Source organism: Pelobates fuscus, chromosome 1 (genome assembly GCF_036172605.1).
Source record: "Pelobates fuscus isolate aPelFus1 chromosome 1, aPelFus1.pri, whole genome shotgun sequence".
NCBI lineage: Eukaryota > Metazoa > Chordata > Amphibia > Anura > Pelobatidae > Pelobates > Pelobates fuscus.
The window spans coordinates 407400109-407420059 of record NC_086317.1 but is presented as its reverse complement, the minus strand read 5'-3'; the positions used below and the strand labels follow the sequence as shown (position 1 = coordinate 407420059).

Here is a 19951-nt window from a genome sequence, read left to right as displayed (position 1 = left end):
AACTTTTGATCTGCTGGAGGGATTGGGACGATTTTTGAGAGGATTACTAATTAAAGGCTGCTGAGTCTGAAAATGCATGTTTTATGTTTGTAGCACAAATATTATAGAAGTTATGAATATGGTGTAAAAGTTATGTTTGAAACTGTACAATAATGGGATTATGTGTCACACTAAGGGGAGGGGATGTGGGGGTTGTACCCAAGATACCATTGGTTGTTTTATGCCTCCCCCTGGGTGTGGCTTGTCTGTGTACAGTTGTAATAAAAGGCAGGCTGGATGTACCAGCCAGCAGTTCTGTTCCTGAAACTGTGTGTCGTCCAGTTATTGGGATTGCTGTGGGGATATCGCTGTGTTACTTTGCCTGCTGGAAACTCTGCCTATGGATCTACTATTGCCTTGTTCCTGAGCCTTCCTGGGATCGTCAGTGGAGAATAGCTGTGGGATATCAGCTCTCCGCTACAGTGTATGATCAAGGATTTCATCCCTTCTCAGTTTGGCCACCATTGGTTAGTTCTGTGAGTGCCTTTTCAACCTGGATTAAGTGAAGAAGGGTTTGAAAGTTTACATTAGCTGTGTTAAGAATCCATTGAGTCCATAAGGCTAGGTATAGTTGGTCTCGCCCATTAGAGTAAAAAAAAATAAGTTCCTCTGTGGATTGGAGTTCTTCCATGTGTTGAAACCCAAGTGATAGGCAGTGGCGGAACTACTGGAGTCGCAGGGTCTGCAGCTGCAATTGGGCCCGTCACTCAAGGGGGCCCGGCAATCCTTCAGACCCCTGTGACCGAGGTGACCGCCAGCCATGTAATGCGGCCCCGGCCCACGCGGTACAACTACAACTATCATAAAGAGCCACGCTGGAGGAGGAAGAAGAGGAGGGAGTCAAAGTGGGTACCCATCAGCTGGAGCCAACCACTGGACCCCAGGGAAAATCACCTTTCTGCACCTAAAAGGTAGAAAACAGAATGGTGACTAAAACATTTAGCATGTGTGTGTCTTTCTGTATGTGTGTCTGTATGTATGTCTCTGTATGTGTCTGCATGTATGTGTGTCTGTATGTATGTGTATGTATGTCTCTGTATGTGTCTGCATGTATGTGTGTCTGTATGTATGTGTATGTATGTATCTGTATGTGTGTCTGTATGTATGGTGTCTGTCTGTATGTATGTATGTGTGTGTCTGTGTGTGTGTGTGTGTGTGTGTATGTATGTGTGTCTAAATGTGTATCTGTTTGTCTGCATTTGTGTCTATATGTGAGAAGTATGCGGGGAGCCTCAGGACAATTTTTGTATCAGGGCCCCATGGTTTCTAGTTATGCCTCTGGTGATAGGGGTGGTGGACTAGGCTGTTTCCAGAAGTAGGGGATAAGCCCCCTGGTTACATTTAGATACTGATAGTCATGGACATCTTGTAAGAGATATTTAACTTTTTTATACTCCTTGCAGTGGTGTATCCTGGTTTTGTGCTGCCCTAGGCAGGACAAAACTCAGGCGCCCCCCCCTTTCCCCCCTGCGCCACCCCCACCCAAGCTTTCCCCCCGCCCCGCTTTCTAAATACACACACATTCACTGACAGATACGCATACACTAGCTAACAGAAACACACACTCGCTAACAGAAACACACACACACTAACAGACACACACTCACAGACACACACTCACAGACACACACTCACTAGCAGACAAACACACTCACTAACATACACACACACTCACTAACATACACACACACTCACAGGCAAACACACACACTAACAGACACACACACTAACAGACACACACAAACACTCTCAGACACTAACAGGCACACACACACACACACTAACAGACACACACAAACACTAACAGACACAGACACTAACAGGCACACACACACACACACTAACAGACACACACTCACCCACCCACATTAACACATTTTTTTAAATTTATTTTGAACACATTTTTTTTACATTTATTTTGAACACATTTTTTTTTCATTTATTTTGAACACATTTTTTTTATTTATTTTGAACACATTTTTTTTAATTTATTATTAACACGTTTTTTTTATTTATTTATTTTTAACACTTTTTTTTTTAAATGTAACACCCCAGCACCCCCCCCTCCCCGCCTCCTTACCTTTGGTAATGGGGGGGGGGGGGTCTCTTCCTCCCTGGTGGTCCAGTGGCTGCTGGGCGATCGGGCGGCACTGCCTGGCGGGCGGGCGGCCTGCGAGGGAGCACTTCCCCTGAGCTGTCTGCTCAGCTCCCTCGCGCGCCTCAGAGTGAGGCTGGGAGTCGGAATATGACATCTATTCCGGCTCCGCCTCCCAGCCTCACTCTGCGGCTGGCGAGGGAGCTGAGCAGACAGCTCAGAGGAAGTGCTCCCTCGCCGGCCGCCCGCCCGTCCGCCCGCCAGCGCCGCCCGCCCGCCAGCGCCGCCCGCGCCGCCGGCATGTCTGTTAGCCGCAAGGCTAACAAGACATTTGCCCTGGGCGTTTGGGGGCGGCTTTTTTGCCGCCCCCTGGAAAATGCCGCCCAAGGCAAATGCCTTGTTTGCCTCGCGGCTAATACGCCCCTGACTCCTTGCCCTTTTTATTTCTGTTTTGATTTTGTCTGTTTTAGTTTAATGTCTGCCTTATAATTTGGCAATATTAAACTCAGGTTACGTTATTTACTTGGGTATTTTTTTTTTGTAAGGTGTCCTTAGGTAAGACACCAAACAATGTATATCCACCTACCACAAATCTTTAGAGATTGTAAGCTTGTTTGAGCCTTCAAATATCCCCTTTCTATAGATATGTACACATAAATACCTCCACAAAGAAATAATACTTAGCTGGTGTGGGTATTTATGAAAACAGCCTTCCAATGAGTTCCCAGCAAACATCCTTCTAAGGCAATGTATGTACATCACAAAAAATCTGGGGAACTGGCTATACCCCTTTCTCTGTGACCAAATCAAATTGTATAAGCAATAAAAGATAAAATCACCTTTGAGGTATACGGAGAATTGTGCAAGACCACAGTATCCTCCATAGACAGAGCCATTTTTCTGAAGTCGTCACTGGTAATGGCTGTCAGGATTGACACTTAGATTCCACCCTGAGCCTAAGAGTCCTGCCAAGGAAAAATACAATGACAAATGCATGAGGACTTCCAGAGTCACCGGAATCCCACCAAGGTTCCTGTTTTTCCTATCTTGCCTAAATAATGGTTGCACCATTTAAAGAGACACTATAGTCACCCAGACCTGTTCAGCACATCAAAGTAGTCTGGGTACAATGTCCCTGTCCCACTTAGTCCTGCAATGTAAATCATTGCAGTTTTAGACAAACTGCAATGATTACCTTGTAAGTCTGAGATTGCCTCTTGTGGCTGTCATGCAGACAGCCACTACAGGCCTTTCCTGATGGCTAACCAGGCCCGGACTGGCCATCGGGCACACCGGGCAAATGCCCGGTGGGCCGCGAAGACCGTGGGGCCGAGGCCGGCAGGGGAGATCACAGGATCTCCCCTGCCAGCCCCTGCAGGGCCAGCGCTACCCGAGCGCCAGCCCTGCATAGTGCCTCCATGGGCCGGTGGGGAGATCAAAGATCTCCCTCACCGGCCCAGAGACACTCGGGTGCGGCCGCCGGCTGGGGAGTGTGGGAGGGAGGGAGGCAGGAGAGAGGACCGGCGGAGCTCTAGCCAGCAGCTCCGCCGGGTCCTCTCGCGAGGTCTGAGCGTTGCCGCGTTACCGCGGCAACGCTCAGATCTCGCGAGAGTGAACTCTAGCCTGCAGGGGGCTAGAGTTCACTCTCACCACAGGACCACCAGGGAAGAATGGCAGCACGGCACCCCTCCTCCCCCCAGGCAGAATGGACCCCCCCTCCTCCCCCCAGGCAGAATGGACCTCCCAGGATAAAGGTAAGAAGGGGGGGGAGGGGGGGATATAACTTTTTTTTTTTTTTCTTAATACAAAAATATATTTAAATAAAATATACATTCACACTCACACACACACAGCACCCCCAAACACACACAGCACCCAAACACACACAGCACCCCCAGACACACACAGCACCCACACACAAACAGCACCCACACACAAACAGCACCCACACACACACAGCACCCACACACACACAGCACCCACACAGCACCCAAACACACACAGCACCCAAACACACACAGCACCCAAACACACACAGCACCCCCAGACACACACAGCACCCTCAGACACACACAGCACCCTCAGACACACACAGCACCCTCAGACACACACAGCACCATCAGACACACACAGCACACAGACACCCACAGCACCCACAGACACACACAGCACCCACAGACACACACAGCACCCACAGACACACACAGCACCCACAGACACACACAGCACCCAAATACACACAGCACCCAAACACACACAGCCCACACAAACACACACAGCCCCCACAGACACACACAGCCCCCAAATACACACAGCCCCCAAATACACACAGCCCCCAAATACACACAGCCCCCAAATACACACAGCCCCCACAAACACACAGCCCCCACAAACACACACAGCCCCCACAAACACACACAGCCCCCACAAACACACACAGCACCCAAACACACACAGCACCCCCAGACACACACAGCACCCAAACACACACAGCACCCAAACACACACAGCACCCCCAGGGGGTGCTGTGTGTGTCAGAGGGTGCTGTGTGTGTCTGAGGGTGCTGTGTGTGTCTGAGGGTGCTGTGTGTGTCTGAGGGTGTTTTTATGTGCCGTCACATTCTAGGTTTCTAATTTTCTTTGTCTGTTAACTCACTGAGGGTTATTTTATATATTATATATATATATAATATATAAAATAACCCTCAGTGAGTTAACAGACAAAGAAAATTACACAATAGTGGATGTTTTAAAATCTCACAAACCCCCAAACGATTATATTCAAGTTACCAGTTTTATGCAGCTTTTCTCTCTGCTACCATTTACAGATTATATTTTTATCAGTGTTGCGGTCTTTATCACTCATTCTAATTTGCCTACCTAAATAAAGGGGGGGGGGGGGTGGGAATAATATGTTTTGTATTGTTTTTTTTGTTGCATACAGGCTGTTTAAAGGCTCTTCTGTGTATTTATTTATTATGCGATGTGTACAAGTTGAACAGTTGTTTAATAAAAAATAAAAATACACACAGCACCCAAACACACACAGCACCCTGGGGGTGCTTTGTGTGTCAGAGGGTGCTGTGTGTGTCAGAGGGTGCTGTGTGTGTCAGAGGGTGCTGTGTGTGTCTGAGGGTGCTGTGTGTGTCTGAGGGTGCTGTGTGTGTCTGAGGGTGCTGTGTGTGTCTGAGGGTGTTTTTATGTGCCGTCACATTCTAGGTTTCTAATTTTCTTTGTCTGTTAACTCACTGAGGGTTATTTTTTTTATATTATATATATATATATAATATATAAAATAACCCTCAGTGAGTTAACAGACAAAGAAAATTAGAAACCTAGAATGTGACGGCACATAAAAACACCCTCACATACAGCACCCCTCTTACATACACACACTGCGCCCCTCACACATACAATACGTCTAAATATATATATATATATATATATATATACATACATACACACACACACACACACACACACTACAGCACCCCTCACACTGCACCACTACACACATTACGCTCCAGATACACGCTAGATCCCTTACCCTATATGCACTCTTAAGCCTCTACACACACACACACACACACACACACTCTCCTATACACACTGGGTCCTTTACACACTAGATCTCCTACACACACACACTACATTCCTTGTCAGCAAACACATACAACATTCTCTAAACACACCCTCTCTACAACCCCTACACACACTACGTCACCTATACACACACACTACAGCCCGTATGCACACACTCGCTACATCCCCTATAACACTATGCCCCCTATATACACACTCTCTACAGCCCCTAGCCACACATATTACACCACAAACACAAATTAAATTTACCTATTTACACAATACCACACCACACTCTACACACACGCAATCCCACAAGCACGCTCTAAACATATGCACCATACACTTTCCTGGCCCTTTTGTCCTCTGGTATCCCACTTGTGGAGACACCAGAGACAATTTAAAAGCAAACACAGCGCAAGCATGTTATTAAATTTGCTTGCGCTGCGCAGAACAAATTCAGGGCCTTTTTCTAATGCCAGAGCTCTTCAGCGGGGCTCTGCGCATTGAACCAACATGCTCACTTTGAGAGGGGGCGTGCTTGTCATTAGTGATGACAAAACACACCCTCTCTGGCCCCGCCCCCTTAGGGGGCCGCTCTGATTGAAAAAATGCCCGGGCCTAATTTTTTTCCCAGTCCGGCCCTGTGGCTAACTGACTTTTGATCCCCTAACCGATGCTCTGCAGGAGGATATCTAGGGTCAGTAAAATCCCTGTAGGAAGGCATATTGCGCTCGCAGCATTTTCCGCGCATATGCATTAGCCGGCCCCATTGGATGATGTTAATAGAGGCAGAGCGCCGACCCAGCACAGTGGGAGATCGACTTTGGAATCGGGTAAGTATTAAAATAAATTTTTAACACTTTAGGAGTCGTGGGTATGAGGGAGGGGAGAGGGGGTGGGACCAGAGGGTTCTGTAGTGTAAGGAATGCAACTTTGCATTCCAACTACAAAATCCCTTTAACCCCTTAAGGACACATGACATGTGTGACATGTCATGATTCCTTTTTATCCCAGAAGTTTGGTCCTTAGGGGGTTAAGTTAACTGCCCTGTCATGTCTCTCATCCCACCACATTTTCGTTATGCCTATTATATCATATTGCTTAATATATGCTATTGCCTCTAGTCCATAATTTAGTTATATAGGCTCCTTGCATTAGTAATAAAAACAGAGAACTGAGAACGGACAAAAGCTTAGAGAAACTCAGTAGCTTGCACTTAGGTAAATCCCCTCATGTTTCAAAATAGTTTTGCTCACTTGTGCCATTACAGAGAGAGCATATTCTGTAGCATATCAGACTGATCCAAACCACGAGGGCACTCCAGAACCGAAATACCAGCAAGTTCTCTCTGCACAAGAGATACAGGAACTCCAGATGATCATTTCGGCCTTCTTTGGGCCTCATCAACGAGGTGTAGCTGATATCCCTCTAGGCTCTTTCCACGTCTGGATTATCCTTTTAACTTGGGGAGAAACAACTTAATGCTTTGCAACAAATTTAGAGGATATGAGAACTCTGAGAATGGAAAAAAGCTTAGAGAAACTCAGTAGCTTGCCCTTTGGTAAATCCCTGCTCAGGTCTCAAAATAGTTTTTGCTAATTTGTGCCATTGCATTAGTAAGCATACATTAAATATTGTTATGAGCCACTTGAAGTATAAGTACATTTTTATTACATACCTCCTCTGTTCTGATCTTGCCCCTCCCACCGCCACGCCTTTGTGCTGAGTTAAATACCATCACCTGTTTGTCATATATTGATTATGTCGATTTCTGTGTCCTTCCTCCCTATTAGTAGTTTAAAGGGACACTGTAGGCACCCAGACCACTTAAGCTCATTGAAGTGGTCTGGGTGCAGTGTCCCTTTTGCACTTAGTGCTGCAATGTTAAACATTGCAGTTCTAGAGAAACTGCAATGTTTACATTGCAGCACTAAGTCAGCTCTAGTAGCTGTCTACCATACAGCCACTAGAGGGCTTACTGGTTTAAAACGGACCTTTAGTCCGGTATCTGACACTGGACGTCTTCATGCTCTGCATTAGGACCTCCAGCGTCAGTTTTTTCCCCATAGGAAAGCATTGATTTAATGCTTTCCTATGGGGAAGTCTAATGCGCGTGCGGATTTGCCTCATATGCACATTAGAGCCCGAAACTCAAATTAGCTTTATCATTGAGGGGATTAATATTATTCTTAAAAAACATTTTTTTCTGGTTTGAGGGGAAGTTTTATCTGCAAACAAGGGGTACCGCTATGGGGACCAGATTTGCCCCAAGTTATGCCACTCTGTTTATGGCACACTGGGAAGATCTTTTTATTCATTTTAATGATCTAATTGGTGCAAATCTGGTCCTCTATAGACGTTACATCGATGATGCATTTTTAATTTGGAAAGGGAGTGAGAAATCACTAAAAGGACTTTTTAACACCCTAAACGTTAATGAGTGGAATATTACCTTGACATACAAAATTAGTCGTCAGGAAATCAATTCCCTTGATCTGTCTATATATATAGAGGATCAAAAAATTAAAAGTAAAACTTACTTTAAATCTGTAGATGTTAATAGCTTCATAGATTCTGACATTTGCCATTTTAAGCCATGGCTTAATAATATTCCAAAGGGACAAATGTTAAAAGAACAATTTCAAGAGAAGGGATATAAGAATGCCCCTCTGGAGAAAACTTTTAAAGAAATTGAAAAAATAGATAGAAAACAACTCCTGCAGTATAAAAGTAAAGGGGCCCCTCGATTTGAAGAAGAAAAAGTACCACTCATTTTTAATTTTTGTACCAATAATAATAATGTAAGGGAAATCATAAATCGGAATTGGCATATTTTAAAAACAGATGAAAAATTGACCAGTTTTATTGAAGAGAAACCAAGGATTATTTTTAGGGGTGCTAGGAATCTAAAGCAAGTTCTAACAAAAAGTTTTTTAGATATAGAGAAAGAAAATAATAGTTTTTTTAAAACAACCAAAGGGTTTTTATTTTTGTAGGGAATGTAGGGGGTACAAACATAGGAAAGAGACAAATAAAAAAGTTTTAAAGTTCATGTCCAATGCTACAAAGAAAGAGTATAAAATTAACTCATTTATCTCCTGTAACAGTAAGGACGTTATCTATATGTTAATTTGCCCTTGTGGCCTCCAGTACATAGGGAGAACCTCACGCCATCTTAAAATTAGAATTAGGGAACACATTTATAATATCAATCAAAAATTTGTAAACCACAGTGTTTCCAGACATTTTATGGAATGTCATAATAGTGACCCAAAAGGTTTGGAGTTCATAGGATTAGAGAAGGTGAAAGTCCATTGGAGAGGAGGAGATAAGGAAAACTTATTAAATAGGACAGAAATGAAATGGATTTTTAACATGGACACCTTAATGCCACAGGGATTGAATGTGGATTTTGAAATCACCCCGTACATATGAATTTTAAAAGGAACTGTAATAGACAATTTTAATTATTAATTTTTAATTATTGATTGAATTTTTTTTTATAGTATTATTTTTTTTTAAAAATGAGATCACGAAAAGCCCGGATTAAAATGGGATTTTTACTGATTTATCCCTATTAGAATATTAGGGATATAATTTAGAGGTGATTTAAAAAAAAGGACCCCTCCCCCTCTCCCCTCTTCTTTTATTAATGTATTTAAAATACTGTTAAGTCATTAATACTTTGTATTTATTCAGTATAAGATTTTAATACAGGTTTTCTTTTTCTCCTCTCTCCCAAATAAAATATTTTTGAGGTTAAAACATTGATATTCTTTTCATGATGAGGATGACAGTATAGTATAGTATGTTCCTTGTTAAGAAGGATTAGTTTTCCTATTGTTTATGTAATTTATTAAGTTTTAGATATTGTTTGTGTATATATGTTAAGCCTGTATTAATTTATTCAAGATAAGAGATTGCCCTTTTGTGCCGAACTGGAAAAGACATATTAGTTGTGGGCAAAAGTAGTGGGATCGGAGGAAGATCTGTCCCATAATATATACGTCACGACGTGATGACGAAGGTAACGTCGTGACGTCAGTGAAGAGAGACGGAAGCCGCAGGGATGCAAATTAGACTGAAGCATGCGGCCATGACGTCGGGATTCAGGACGGAAACGCCATCACGCCAGGACGGCGAAAAAGGCGCCAAATTCGAAGATATTTAAGCCGCAAGATTGCAAGGTGAAAACAGGACTTTTGAAAAAGGCTGTAGCCGAAACGCGTTAAGTCTTATTTTATGCGGTATGGAGGAGAAGGAGGAACTTTGACCCAGCGCTGAGGGACATTGACGCTGGGATCAGGTAAGTAAATAAAGTCTTTAACCCTCTATTCACTGAGGAGGGGGGGCACAAAGGAGGGTGGAGGCAGGTGGAGCAATAGTGCCAGAAATACAGCTATTCCTGACACTATAGTATCCCTTTAAAGTCTACTCCTACCATCTAGCCATCCTGCTCCCAAGCACAGCAGACCCTCTTCCGTTTATGTGCAATACATCATGGCTATAAGCCACTCAAGCGCAGAAGGAGCCTAGTGCTTGTCTAGAAAGCCAAAACCCTGCTTCCTAGACACAAATTTAGCCATGCATTATAGTCTCCCTAATCTTCAGCTACCTTTCTACTGTAGCACGAGGCAAAGGTAAATCTCTGAAAATGCTACCTTGGAAGTCCTTTTCTTTAGTATACTTCCCATTCATAGAACTCATTTTTAGGACCCTCCATCTTCCTCTGACTTTTTCATTAGTACCAATATGGACCATGACTGATGGGTCATCCCCAATGTCTCCCAATAACCCATCCACTCCGTCACAATTAAATATTATTATTCAAGAGAAAGTTGGTTTATAACATTGTAAGCATATAACACTGGGTCTGTAATGTATAATATAAACAGTATGAATTTAATTGCATTATATGTATATTAATATGTAAATATGACTTTTTTTCCAAGTACTTATGCAGATAATAGTTTCTTAACAGAAGATCTCACGGTTTCCTGTACTTCTGTGTTCCGTAAGCTATAGATGATTGGGTTTAGCATTGGGATTACCATTGTATAAAAAACAGAGATCACTTTGTTTTGTGTAACAGAATAACCAGAGGGTGGACGAAGGTACACGAAAAAAATTGTCCCATAAAAAATGGAGACACACAAAAGGTGGGAACTACATGTTGAAAAAGCTTTCTGTTTGCCTTCAATGGATCGAATCTTGATTATGGTAAAGAAAATGTAGGTATAGGAAGCCAAGATAACTAGAACAGAAACAAACCCTAGTACAAATACCATAACAAATATAATGGTTTTGTTTATGTAGGAATCTGAACATGCGAGCTCCATTAGAGGAGGGATATCACAATAAAAGTGGTTGATTGTATTAGGTCCACAGAAAGGTAAAGTTATAGTAGTATAGGTATCAATTCCTGCAGTGAGGAAACCACCAGTATATACAGCAGTAAGAAGAAGTATACATGTAGTCCTGTTCATTATTACTATATATAGAAGAGGGTGACATATAGCTACATAGCGATCATATGCCATTGCAGACAACATGTAGCTTTCAGTGCTGGCAAAAAATGTAAAAAAGTACAGTTGAAATGCACATCCAATAAAAGAAATGGATTTTCTCTGTAAAAACATATCATGCAAAAATTTTGGAGTAACAGCAGTAGAATAACAAAGATCACAGGCAGACAAGTTACTAAGAAAGAAATACATTGGGCTGTGCAAGTCAGAAATTACTGTGATTATAACAACGATGCCAATATTTCCAAAAGCAGTAATAATATATATCAACGAGAATAAAACAAAAAGGAATATTTGCATGTTTGGATTGTTGGTAACTCCTAAAAGGATAAACTCGCTTACAGTAGTCTGGTTTCCTTTTTCCATATGTTTGAGATATGTAAAAATGACAGCAGTAACAGCTATAAAAATAATTAATGAAATTAATAATGAATGAAACAACCAAATGCCAGTGCTTATCAAGTTTGCTACCAGCAAACATAGTTTCCCATTGCTTTTAGTGATTTTACACAACATACATGCTCATTAACTCATCATTTAAATCCATATATTTTTTTTATCCCCTTTACTAAAGGAGTACGTTTTGATTGAAAAAAATAGCATAGCATTTATTTGAAGCAAGGGGTGTATAGATAGCACATAAACATATCAAAACGCTGCAATTTTATTTATAGATTGATTTGCAGACAAAGTTAAAATGTTATTTATATGTACCCTCCAGTATGTGTTGGATATGTGTGCCACTTCCCCCTAATGCTAAGATAATGCAGGGAAGCCAGCATCAATATGAGGAAATTAGCTACAAAGTTGCTTAGACACGCATGGGGAACTACTTTCAGCTTCTGATACATCAGTCTAGACCAGGGCTTCCCAAACTTTTATGGGCCGAGACCCACTTTTCAAAACGGTAATTTTTCGAGACCCACTTGCTTTTAATGCGTATTTTAAAAAGTGAACACCATGGCAATCGGCTTCAGAGGCATACAATTGGCACACCATGGCAAACCGCTTTAGAGGCATACAATTGGCAAACTATAGCAATCCGCTTTAGATGCATATAATTGGCACACCATGGCAATCAGCTTTAGATGCATACAATTGGCATACCATGGCAATCAGCTTTAGATGCATAAAATTGGTACATTATGGCAGCTTTAAAGACATAAACTTGGCACACCATGGCAATCAGCTTTAGATTAGAGATGTCACGAACAGTTCGCCGGCACATAGCTTGTTCGCGGTCGCCGCAGCGGGCGAACATATGCGATGTTCGGTCCGCCCCCTATTCTTCATCATTGAGTAAACTTTGACCCTGTACCTCACAGTCAGCAGACACATTCCAGCCAATCAGCAGCAGACCCTCCCTCCCAGACCCTCCCACCTCCATGACGAATAGGGGGCGGACCGAACATCGCATATGTTCGCCCGCCGCGGCGACCGCGAACAAGCTATGTTCGCCGGCTAACAGTTCCTGGCGAACTGTTCAGGACATCTCTACTTTAGATGCATAAATTTGGCATATCATGGCAATCACTTTTAGATGCAAAAACTTGGCACATCATGGCAATCAGCTTCAGAAGCATACAATTGGCACACCATGGCAAACAGTCAGATGCATAAAATTGGCACACCATGGCAATCAGCTTTAGATGCATAAAATTGGCATAACATGGCCGTTTTAGAGGTATAATTTTGATATATCATGGCAGTTTTAGAGGCAGGAACTTTACACATCATGGCAATCAGTTTTAGAGACATACAACTGCTTACTCACAGACTCAGAATCAGAAATGCTGTTGTCCTGCTCTTTCATCCAGGCACCTCACGTTGATTATCCTAGTGGTGGAACTAATGTAGAGAGGACCCTGGTGCAAGATTTCTGGGCCCCCATCTAGTGAAAGTGTGGAAAAAAGGTAGATCTCCATCTATCGGAGAACTTCAACAATAATATGCCAGATGGAGATCTACCATTTGCACATCATTGCAGGGTTATATTTGTGAGCAGTGTTTGAATGTAAGCATGGTTTTGTATTAAGTATATGTGTGCATGTATGGGTGTATTTGTATGTACTGTTGCTATTGGAATGTAGTGGTGTACTTGCTTGTAATGTTTGCGTCTGAATGCAGGGGTGTTTGTATATGTAGGACTGTAGTGTAGGACTTTAAATGCAGGTGTGCTTTTTGTGTGTAGTGTTGGTGTTTGTAGATCATTTTAGTGTTTTAATGCAGGGGTGTGTTTGTATGTAATGTTTGTGTTTGATTGCAGTGTGTGTGTGTGTGTGTGTGTGTGTGTGTATGTGTAGTGGATGCAGTGTGTGTATATTGTGTTCATAAAATATACATATACACAATGTGTGTTTCAATGTAAGCATGTTTTTTGTATGGAGTATGTGTGCAGTGTATACACACACACACAGACACACAAATACACACATTGACACAGCGATACACACAATGACACTTAGTTTTTCACACACAGATACACAGACACTCATGTACACAGATACACACAGACACAAAAGGACACGCAGAGACAGGAGGGGAGGGTGACAGTGTGGGAGGGAGTGTGTGTACTGGTAACATTGTGGGGGGCAGTGTGAGAAAGGGTTACAGTGGGTGGGCAGGGGGAAAAAGGGTTACAGTGGGCAGGCAGGGAGAGAAAGGGTAACAGTAGGCAGGCAGGGGGAGAAAGGGTTACAGTGTGGGAGGGGGCAGGGGGAGAAAAGACGACAGTGGGGGGGCAGGGGGAGAAAAGACGACAGTGGGGGGCAGGGGGAGAAAAGGTTACAGTGTGGGGAGAGGGGCAGGGAGAGAAAGGGGGGTTACAGTGGGGGGTAGACAGAGAAGGGGTTACAGTGGGGGGAGGGGGCAGGGAGAGAAGGGGTTACAGTGGGGGGGTAGGCAGAGAAGGGGTTACAGTGGGGGGAGGGGGCAGGGAGAGAAGGGGTTACAGTGGGGAGGGGAGGCAGAGAAGGGGTTACAGTGGGGAGGGGAGGCAGAGAAGGGGTTACAGTGGGGAGGGGAGGCAGAGAAGGGGTTACAGTGGGGGGTAGGCAGAGAAGGGGTTACAGTGGGGAGGGGAGGCAGAGAAGGGGTTACAGTGGGGAGGGGAGGCAGAGAAGGGGTTACAGTGGGGGGTAGGCAGAGAAGGGGTAACAGTGGGGAGGGTAGGCAGAAAAGGGGTTACAGTGGGGGGAAGGGGGGCAGGCAGAGAAGGGGTTACAGTGGGGGGAGGGGGAAGGCAGAGAAGGGGTTACAGTGGGGGGAGGTGGAGGGCAGAGAAGGGGTTACAGTGGGGAGAGGGGGGCAGGTAGAGAAGCGGTTACAGTGGGGGGGAGGGGGGCAGGCAGAGAAGGGGTTACATTGGGGTGGGGGCATTGTTTGGGCTCTGTGCCCTACCTTCTTTAAACATCCCTGGTTGTCCAGTGTCTCCCTGGTGGTCCGGTGGGGTAACTCTCCGGTCTGAGCTCCGCCGGGTGCAGAGCTGCAGACTGTGTAATAAAAGCCTTGCGAGCACCAAGAGTGTTGCCATGGTAACGCTCTGGGAGCTCGCGAGACTTTTATCGCACGGTCTGCTGCTCTGCACCCGGTGGAGCTGCAGACCGGAGGTGCTGGGCAGACTGATTGGAGGGAGCCCGGCTGCATACAGAGCAAGCTGCCGGACTCCCTCCTGGTGTCAGTCTGCTTGCCTAACTCCCTGGCGGCCCTGGATGTGTGGGTCAGCACGACCCACTGGGAATCGCCCTGCGACCCACACTTTGGGAGCCGCTGGTCTAGACAGAATGTACCACCCGGAACTAATTCCTTGTTTTCCAGGAAGTAATACATCATTCTTATGAGGTGGTTTAACAAAGGGTGGCCTGTCACACAATAGCATTGCTGTAGCTCAAATTGTATCTCATCTTCCTAAATGGAGTAACAACTGCCACTAGCGGCCCTATTATCGTCCAGGTCTCACGCCCAATTGTGGAGTCAACGCCAATGGCACATTTACCAAAATTTCAAATGGATAACAATGGCCACTTTAATTTTAGGAGTGTGAGTGGTAGTGTAGTCAGGCTAGAGATTGTTTCAGGAACATTTAGGAGACTTCCTAATTACAATTTATGCACCTAAAGTGAAATTTAGAGCAAGAACAATGTATCCTATTTACACAGACTGATTTCTAAACACATTTATCATAGGTTAAAGACACATTATTGTAAGTATTGTTGCCGTGGAACTCACTTATACACTCAGACACTCCAACCATATAGAGCTCATAGAAAAGAGGGATAAAAGAGTGCGACAGAAGGACTTCGGACAAAAATAGGGACTGTCCCTCCTAAATAGGGACACTTGGTAGGTATGCAGTGGAGTGGTAGGAAGCTAGACTGTGAATTGCCCTGTGCTGTTCCAAAAATTGTTCCAGCATATCTAAAGTAGAGTTCCACTGCGTGATGACATCTTGTGGTGTGAGGGAAGCCCTTTTTTATCTTCAGTAAAGCAGTATGTTAACTTCCACATGCAATAACAGCAAAATGTACATAGAGTAATAACATTGTAACTCAATTTAACATCTGCTTTAAATAACTCACTATATAAATAAAAAGGAGGAATTCCGCACTCTTATCAAAATCCTGGTTTAACCACACCTGGGGTTCGCTACCCCTACCGAAAAATTGTGGTCCAGGCACTCAAGGATCAGTTAAACAGCAGGTTTATTTGGAAAAGTGCAACGTTTCGATATCCAAGAGATCTTAAATAACTCACTAGACAGAGCGTTGCTAGCAGTGTTTATTTCAAATCGTAATTGGAGATTCAAGGTTTTCATGAAATTGATAACCAGCAGGTTACATCATAAGAAAAAACACCAAGAATTCCCATGAAGAAAAGCACGTCTAGCGCATAAATATGATAAAAATTGATAAACGCCAGCCAGACCAGTTCACCATATCTCTTTCATTCTTATCAGTGGATATTTTAATATAATTTACCTTGCTTTACTGCAGTCTAAGCACCAAAACCACTACACCATACATTTGTCAGAGAACACACCTCTAATAGCTGTCAGACATGAAACAGGAGGCACTACTAGTTTAAAACACGACTCCACTGCCCAAATGCAAAGAAAAATATAGTTTGGTAGATATATCCCAAATGACATTGTTCCCTAAAAATATGCATTCGTGTGTTGTGGTTATACCTAAAGTTTGCAAAGGCTGCAATTATCTTGTCTGCAGCCTTTGCAAGCCATCTGCCCAGACTTTCTGTAGCTGTCCAATCACAAACTTTCCAATGAAACTCAAGCTTTGCAAGGCAGATGCTCTGGACAATATCCTGCCTCTTGAGTTATTCACGGAATCAACTCAGGAAGTAACTTCATCAGTTGTCTGATTGACAGCCAGGGAGTGTAACAAGGTTAATTTATAAAAGTGTAAATTTCGATTGAAACCTGCACGTTTTGTAATGACAAAAAGAGGACACACTCTTTACACATCAAGCATTTCAGCAAGCTAAAGTTATTTAGGGGTCCAGAGCGACCCTTTAAGACCTTCAAATTTTAAAGATATTAATTTTTGTTCTTACTGAATGTGTGGAATTACATGTTTCTCCATAAGAAGCAACACATTGACAGGGATGGTGCACATGTCAAGATTTGACAAAGATCATCAAAGATCATCAAGGATGATTATCTATTTATTTATTTTAATTTTAAAATGGGAACCCTGAATCTAAATCATTAAAGGGATCCTATAGTGCCAGGAAAATAAACCCGTTTTTCTGGCACTTTATGCTCCTGGAGTGCCCCCTCCCGTGGGGCTGAAGGGGTTAAAAACGCTTTAGTCACTTACCTGAATCCAGCGCTGATATCCCTTGGTGCTGGGTCAGGCTCCACCCACCCTACTCCCCCGCTGACGTCAGCAGTCGGGGGAGACCTTATGCGCATGCGTAGAAAATGCCGCGCACGCATTAGACCTCCCCATAGGAAAGCATTATTCAATGCTTTCCTATGGGGAAAATCTGACTGTGGAAGTCTGTGAAGACGTCCAGCATCAGATAATCTGTTAGATCTGTTAGACGGTCACAGAGGGCAGACTTAGAGCTGCAATGTAAACATTGCAGTTCTTTGGAACTGGAATGTTTTACATTGCAGCACTAAGTGCAAAAGGATCACAGCACCCAGACCACTTCAATTAGCTGAAGTGGTCTGGGTGCCTACAGTGCCCCTTAAAGCAACACTCTAACAATTGAAATAATTACATTTACATGTACTGTTAGATTGTTACTTTAAAATTCTGTCTTGCTTACACTGTCCCTGTATAATTATTATTTTATTCCTAGCACATTAAAATATAATCTAATCTAATACCCATAATGAGAATATAAAGTGTCTGGTAGAATACTAAAAACCATGAATACATAGATTAATACATCATTTATAGTTCACACTAGCAATGCATTCCCTCAGTAGACTTGCATAGTGGCTCCATATATTTCTAGCATAATGTGTCTTAATGATAGCTGCAGAAACCACAACAAGCTATTTCTTCTATTTATTACCAACAGAGACATTCAATGTCTCCAGATCTTAACCTTAAAAACAGTGAGTTGTGAGAATTATGTGCCAGTCAATTTCAATGATTACTGATAGTCTACGCTAAACCCAGGCTGTTAACTTTCAGCTAACTTCCTCTTTGTACAATTAATACTACCAGCATTAAATATAGATCTTAAATAAAAATGATATATCAAATAAAATTTTTATCTGTATGTATATAATTATTTTATATATATATATATATATATATATATATATATATATATATATATATATATATATATATATATAGTGCATCCTTACCTCATTTCTCTTCTACCTTGTTTTGCCTAAATGAGCTTCTAATCATTCTTTTATATTATTGGTTCGATCTCTAGGGATGCAAGCTCGTGGGTGTATTCTGAATGAATCTGTGTTTTGTGTGAGGTCTTTAATCTTTTAATCTATTAAGGACTTTTGTTGAACCATAATTTACCTCTTTCACCATAAGTGCACAACACTTCGCATATCAAATATTTATATATGAACCACAATTAAAAATGAATAAAATCTAAACAAGTAAATAAGTGTAAGTAATGAAGATTTTTTTTCAGGTTCAGCATGGCATTCTTTTGTGTGAACGGTGGAGGCAGAGCCCAACCAGTTTTTGTTGCAATAAAAAAAATAATTAAACTATACACTTTTTTTTTATATTGGGCTTTTTAATTTTTTCGTGTAAACTATTGCATTTGAGATATATCTGATCAAACATGCTGTTTAAGTCATTTTAATATTATAATAGTTTTATAGCTTAATATAGTTCCCCTCACCTCCCACTTATAATGCCCCTCTATTGCTGCTAGGGAGGTTAAAAAAAAGTATAACCAAATAGATATACAAAACAGTAAATGATAGGGGGTGTAGCCGAGCAGCTGACCAAGACGGCAAAGAATACATGCACTTTAAAGAAATATTCACCATAATTTTGAATGGGCTTCTAAAACGTGTAGCGGATACGCACATTGTTCAGTGCACACAGAGCATTAAGGCCTAGGGGTCCACAAGATGTTCCACCCGGAGATGTCATGTTGCTTATTCTACTAGTCTCTAATGAAGAAAATCTTGCAAGCTGCATGGGACTCCATAATAATCATCAATTACAGTTATTACCAGACCTTTGCCCTGGTACACTGGGGTAAAAGACAGGCACTCACAGGGCCGGCCTTAGGGATGTGCGAGCTGTGCAGCCGCACAGGGCACCATGGAGCAGGGGGCACCATGCGGCCAACACAGCTCGCATATGGCTGGGTTACAGGAGTTCAGGGGAGCTAAAGCAGGTAACTGGGTGGAGGATTTTATTATTCTCCATCCTGGACTAATGTAAAAATAGCATGGCAGTGGGGGCAGGGCTTACCGAGCGAAAGAGCTAGTCAGATGCGGAGGCGGGGCTACAATGGCAGCAGGGGCAGAGTTAAAAGCATCCATTAACCGATGGCTTGTAACTGCTGCACAGGAAGCGGGAAGCAGGAAGCAGGAAGGAGTCCCTGCTTTCACAACAACTAATTTCCAGGAGCTGCACTGCCTCCATTGCCCCCCTACCATCCCATATGTGGCGTACATACCGGGGTCGCAGGGGTAGCGGCTGCGACTGGGCCCGGGCCTCCAGGGGTTCCGGACGCCCTTCGACCCGGTATACACGCCAGTGTGGCCACATTTTGCCAGCCTCTTCTCCCGGGGGGCCCGTGAGGGAGCACTCTCCCCTGAGTGCTCTCTGCCCAGCTCCCTCGCTCGCACCGCACTGATGCCGGAGCATGACGTCATATTCCGGCTCCAGCATCAGTACGTGGCACGTGAGGGAGCTGGGCAGAGAGCACTCAGGGGAGAGTGCTCACTCGCGCCCCCGCCAGGCCGCCCAGCAGCCCAGCAGCCCCACTGGACCCCAGGGACAGCAGGAATCCCCACAGCACTCCCAAAAGGTAAGGAAGCTGGGGGATTAAATTAAAAAAATAAATAGGTGAGTGTGTATGTGTGTTAGTGTGTGTGTGTGTGCAGTGAGTGTGTTACTGTGTGTGTTAGTTTGTGTGTGTCTGCTAGTAAGTGTCAGTAAGTGTGTTAGTGAGTGTTTCTGTGTGTGTTTGTGTGTCTGGTATTGAGTGTGTGTCTGCTAATGAGTGTCAGTGTGTGTGTG

At 43.4% G+C, this 19951-nt stretch overlaps 1 protein-coding gene across 1 annotated transcript; it reads right to left on the bottom strand.

Annotated features, from left to right (window-relative positions):
• Positions 1 to 10673: 10673 nt before the first annotated feature.
• LOC134576903 (olfactory receptor 5G29-like) lies at positions 10674 to 11612 on the bottom strand. Its single transcript, XM_063435599.1, has one exon. It carries the CDS (start codon positions 11607 to 11609, stop codon positions 10674 to 10676), a length of 936 nt encoding a protein of 311 aa, XP_063291669.1. The 5' UTR covers positions 11610 to 11612.
• Between the last annotated feature and the right edge of the window lie 8339 nt (positions 11613 to 19951).

Coding starts and splice junctions, on each gene's coding strand:
- LOC134576903 (XM_063435599.1), bottom strand. CDS start 11,609: ATGGAAAAAGGAAACCAGACTACTGTAAGCGAGTTTATCCTTTTAGGA.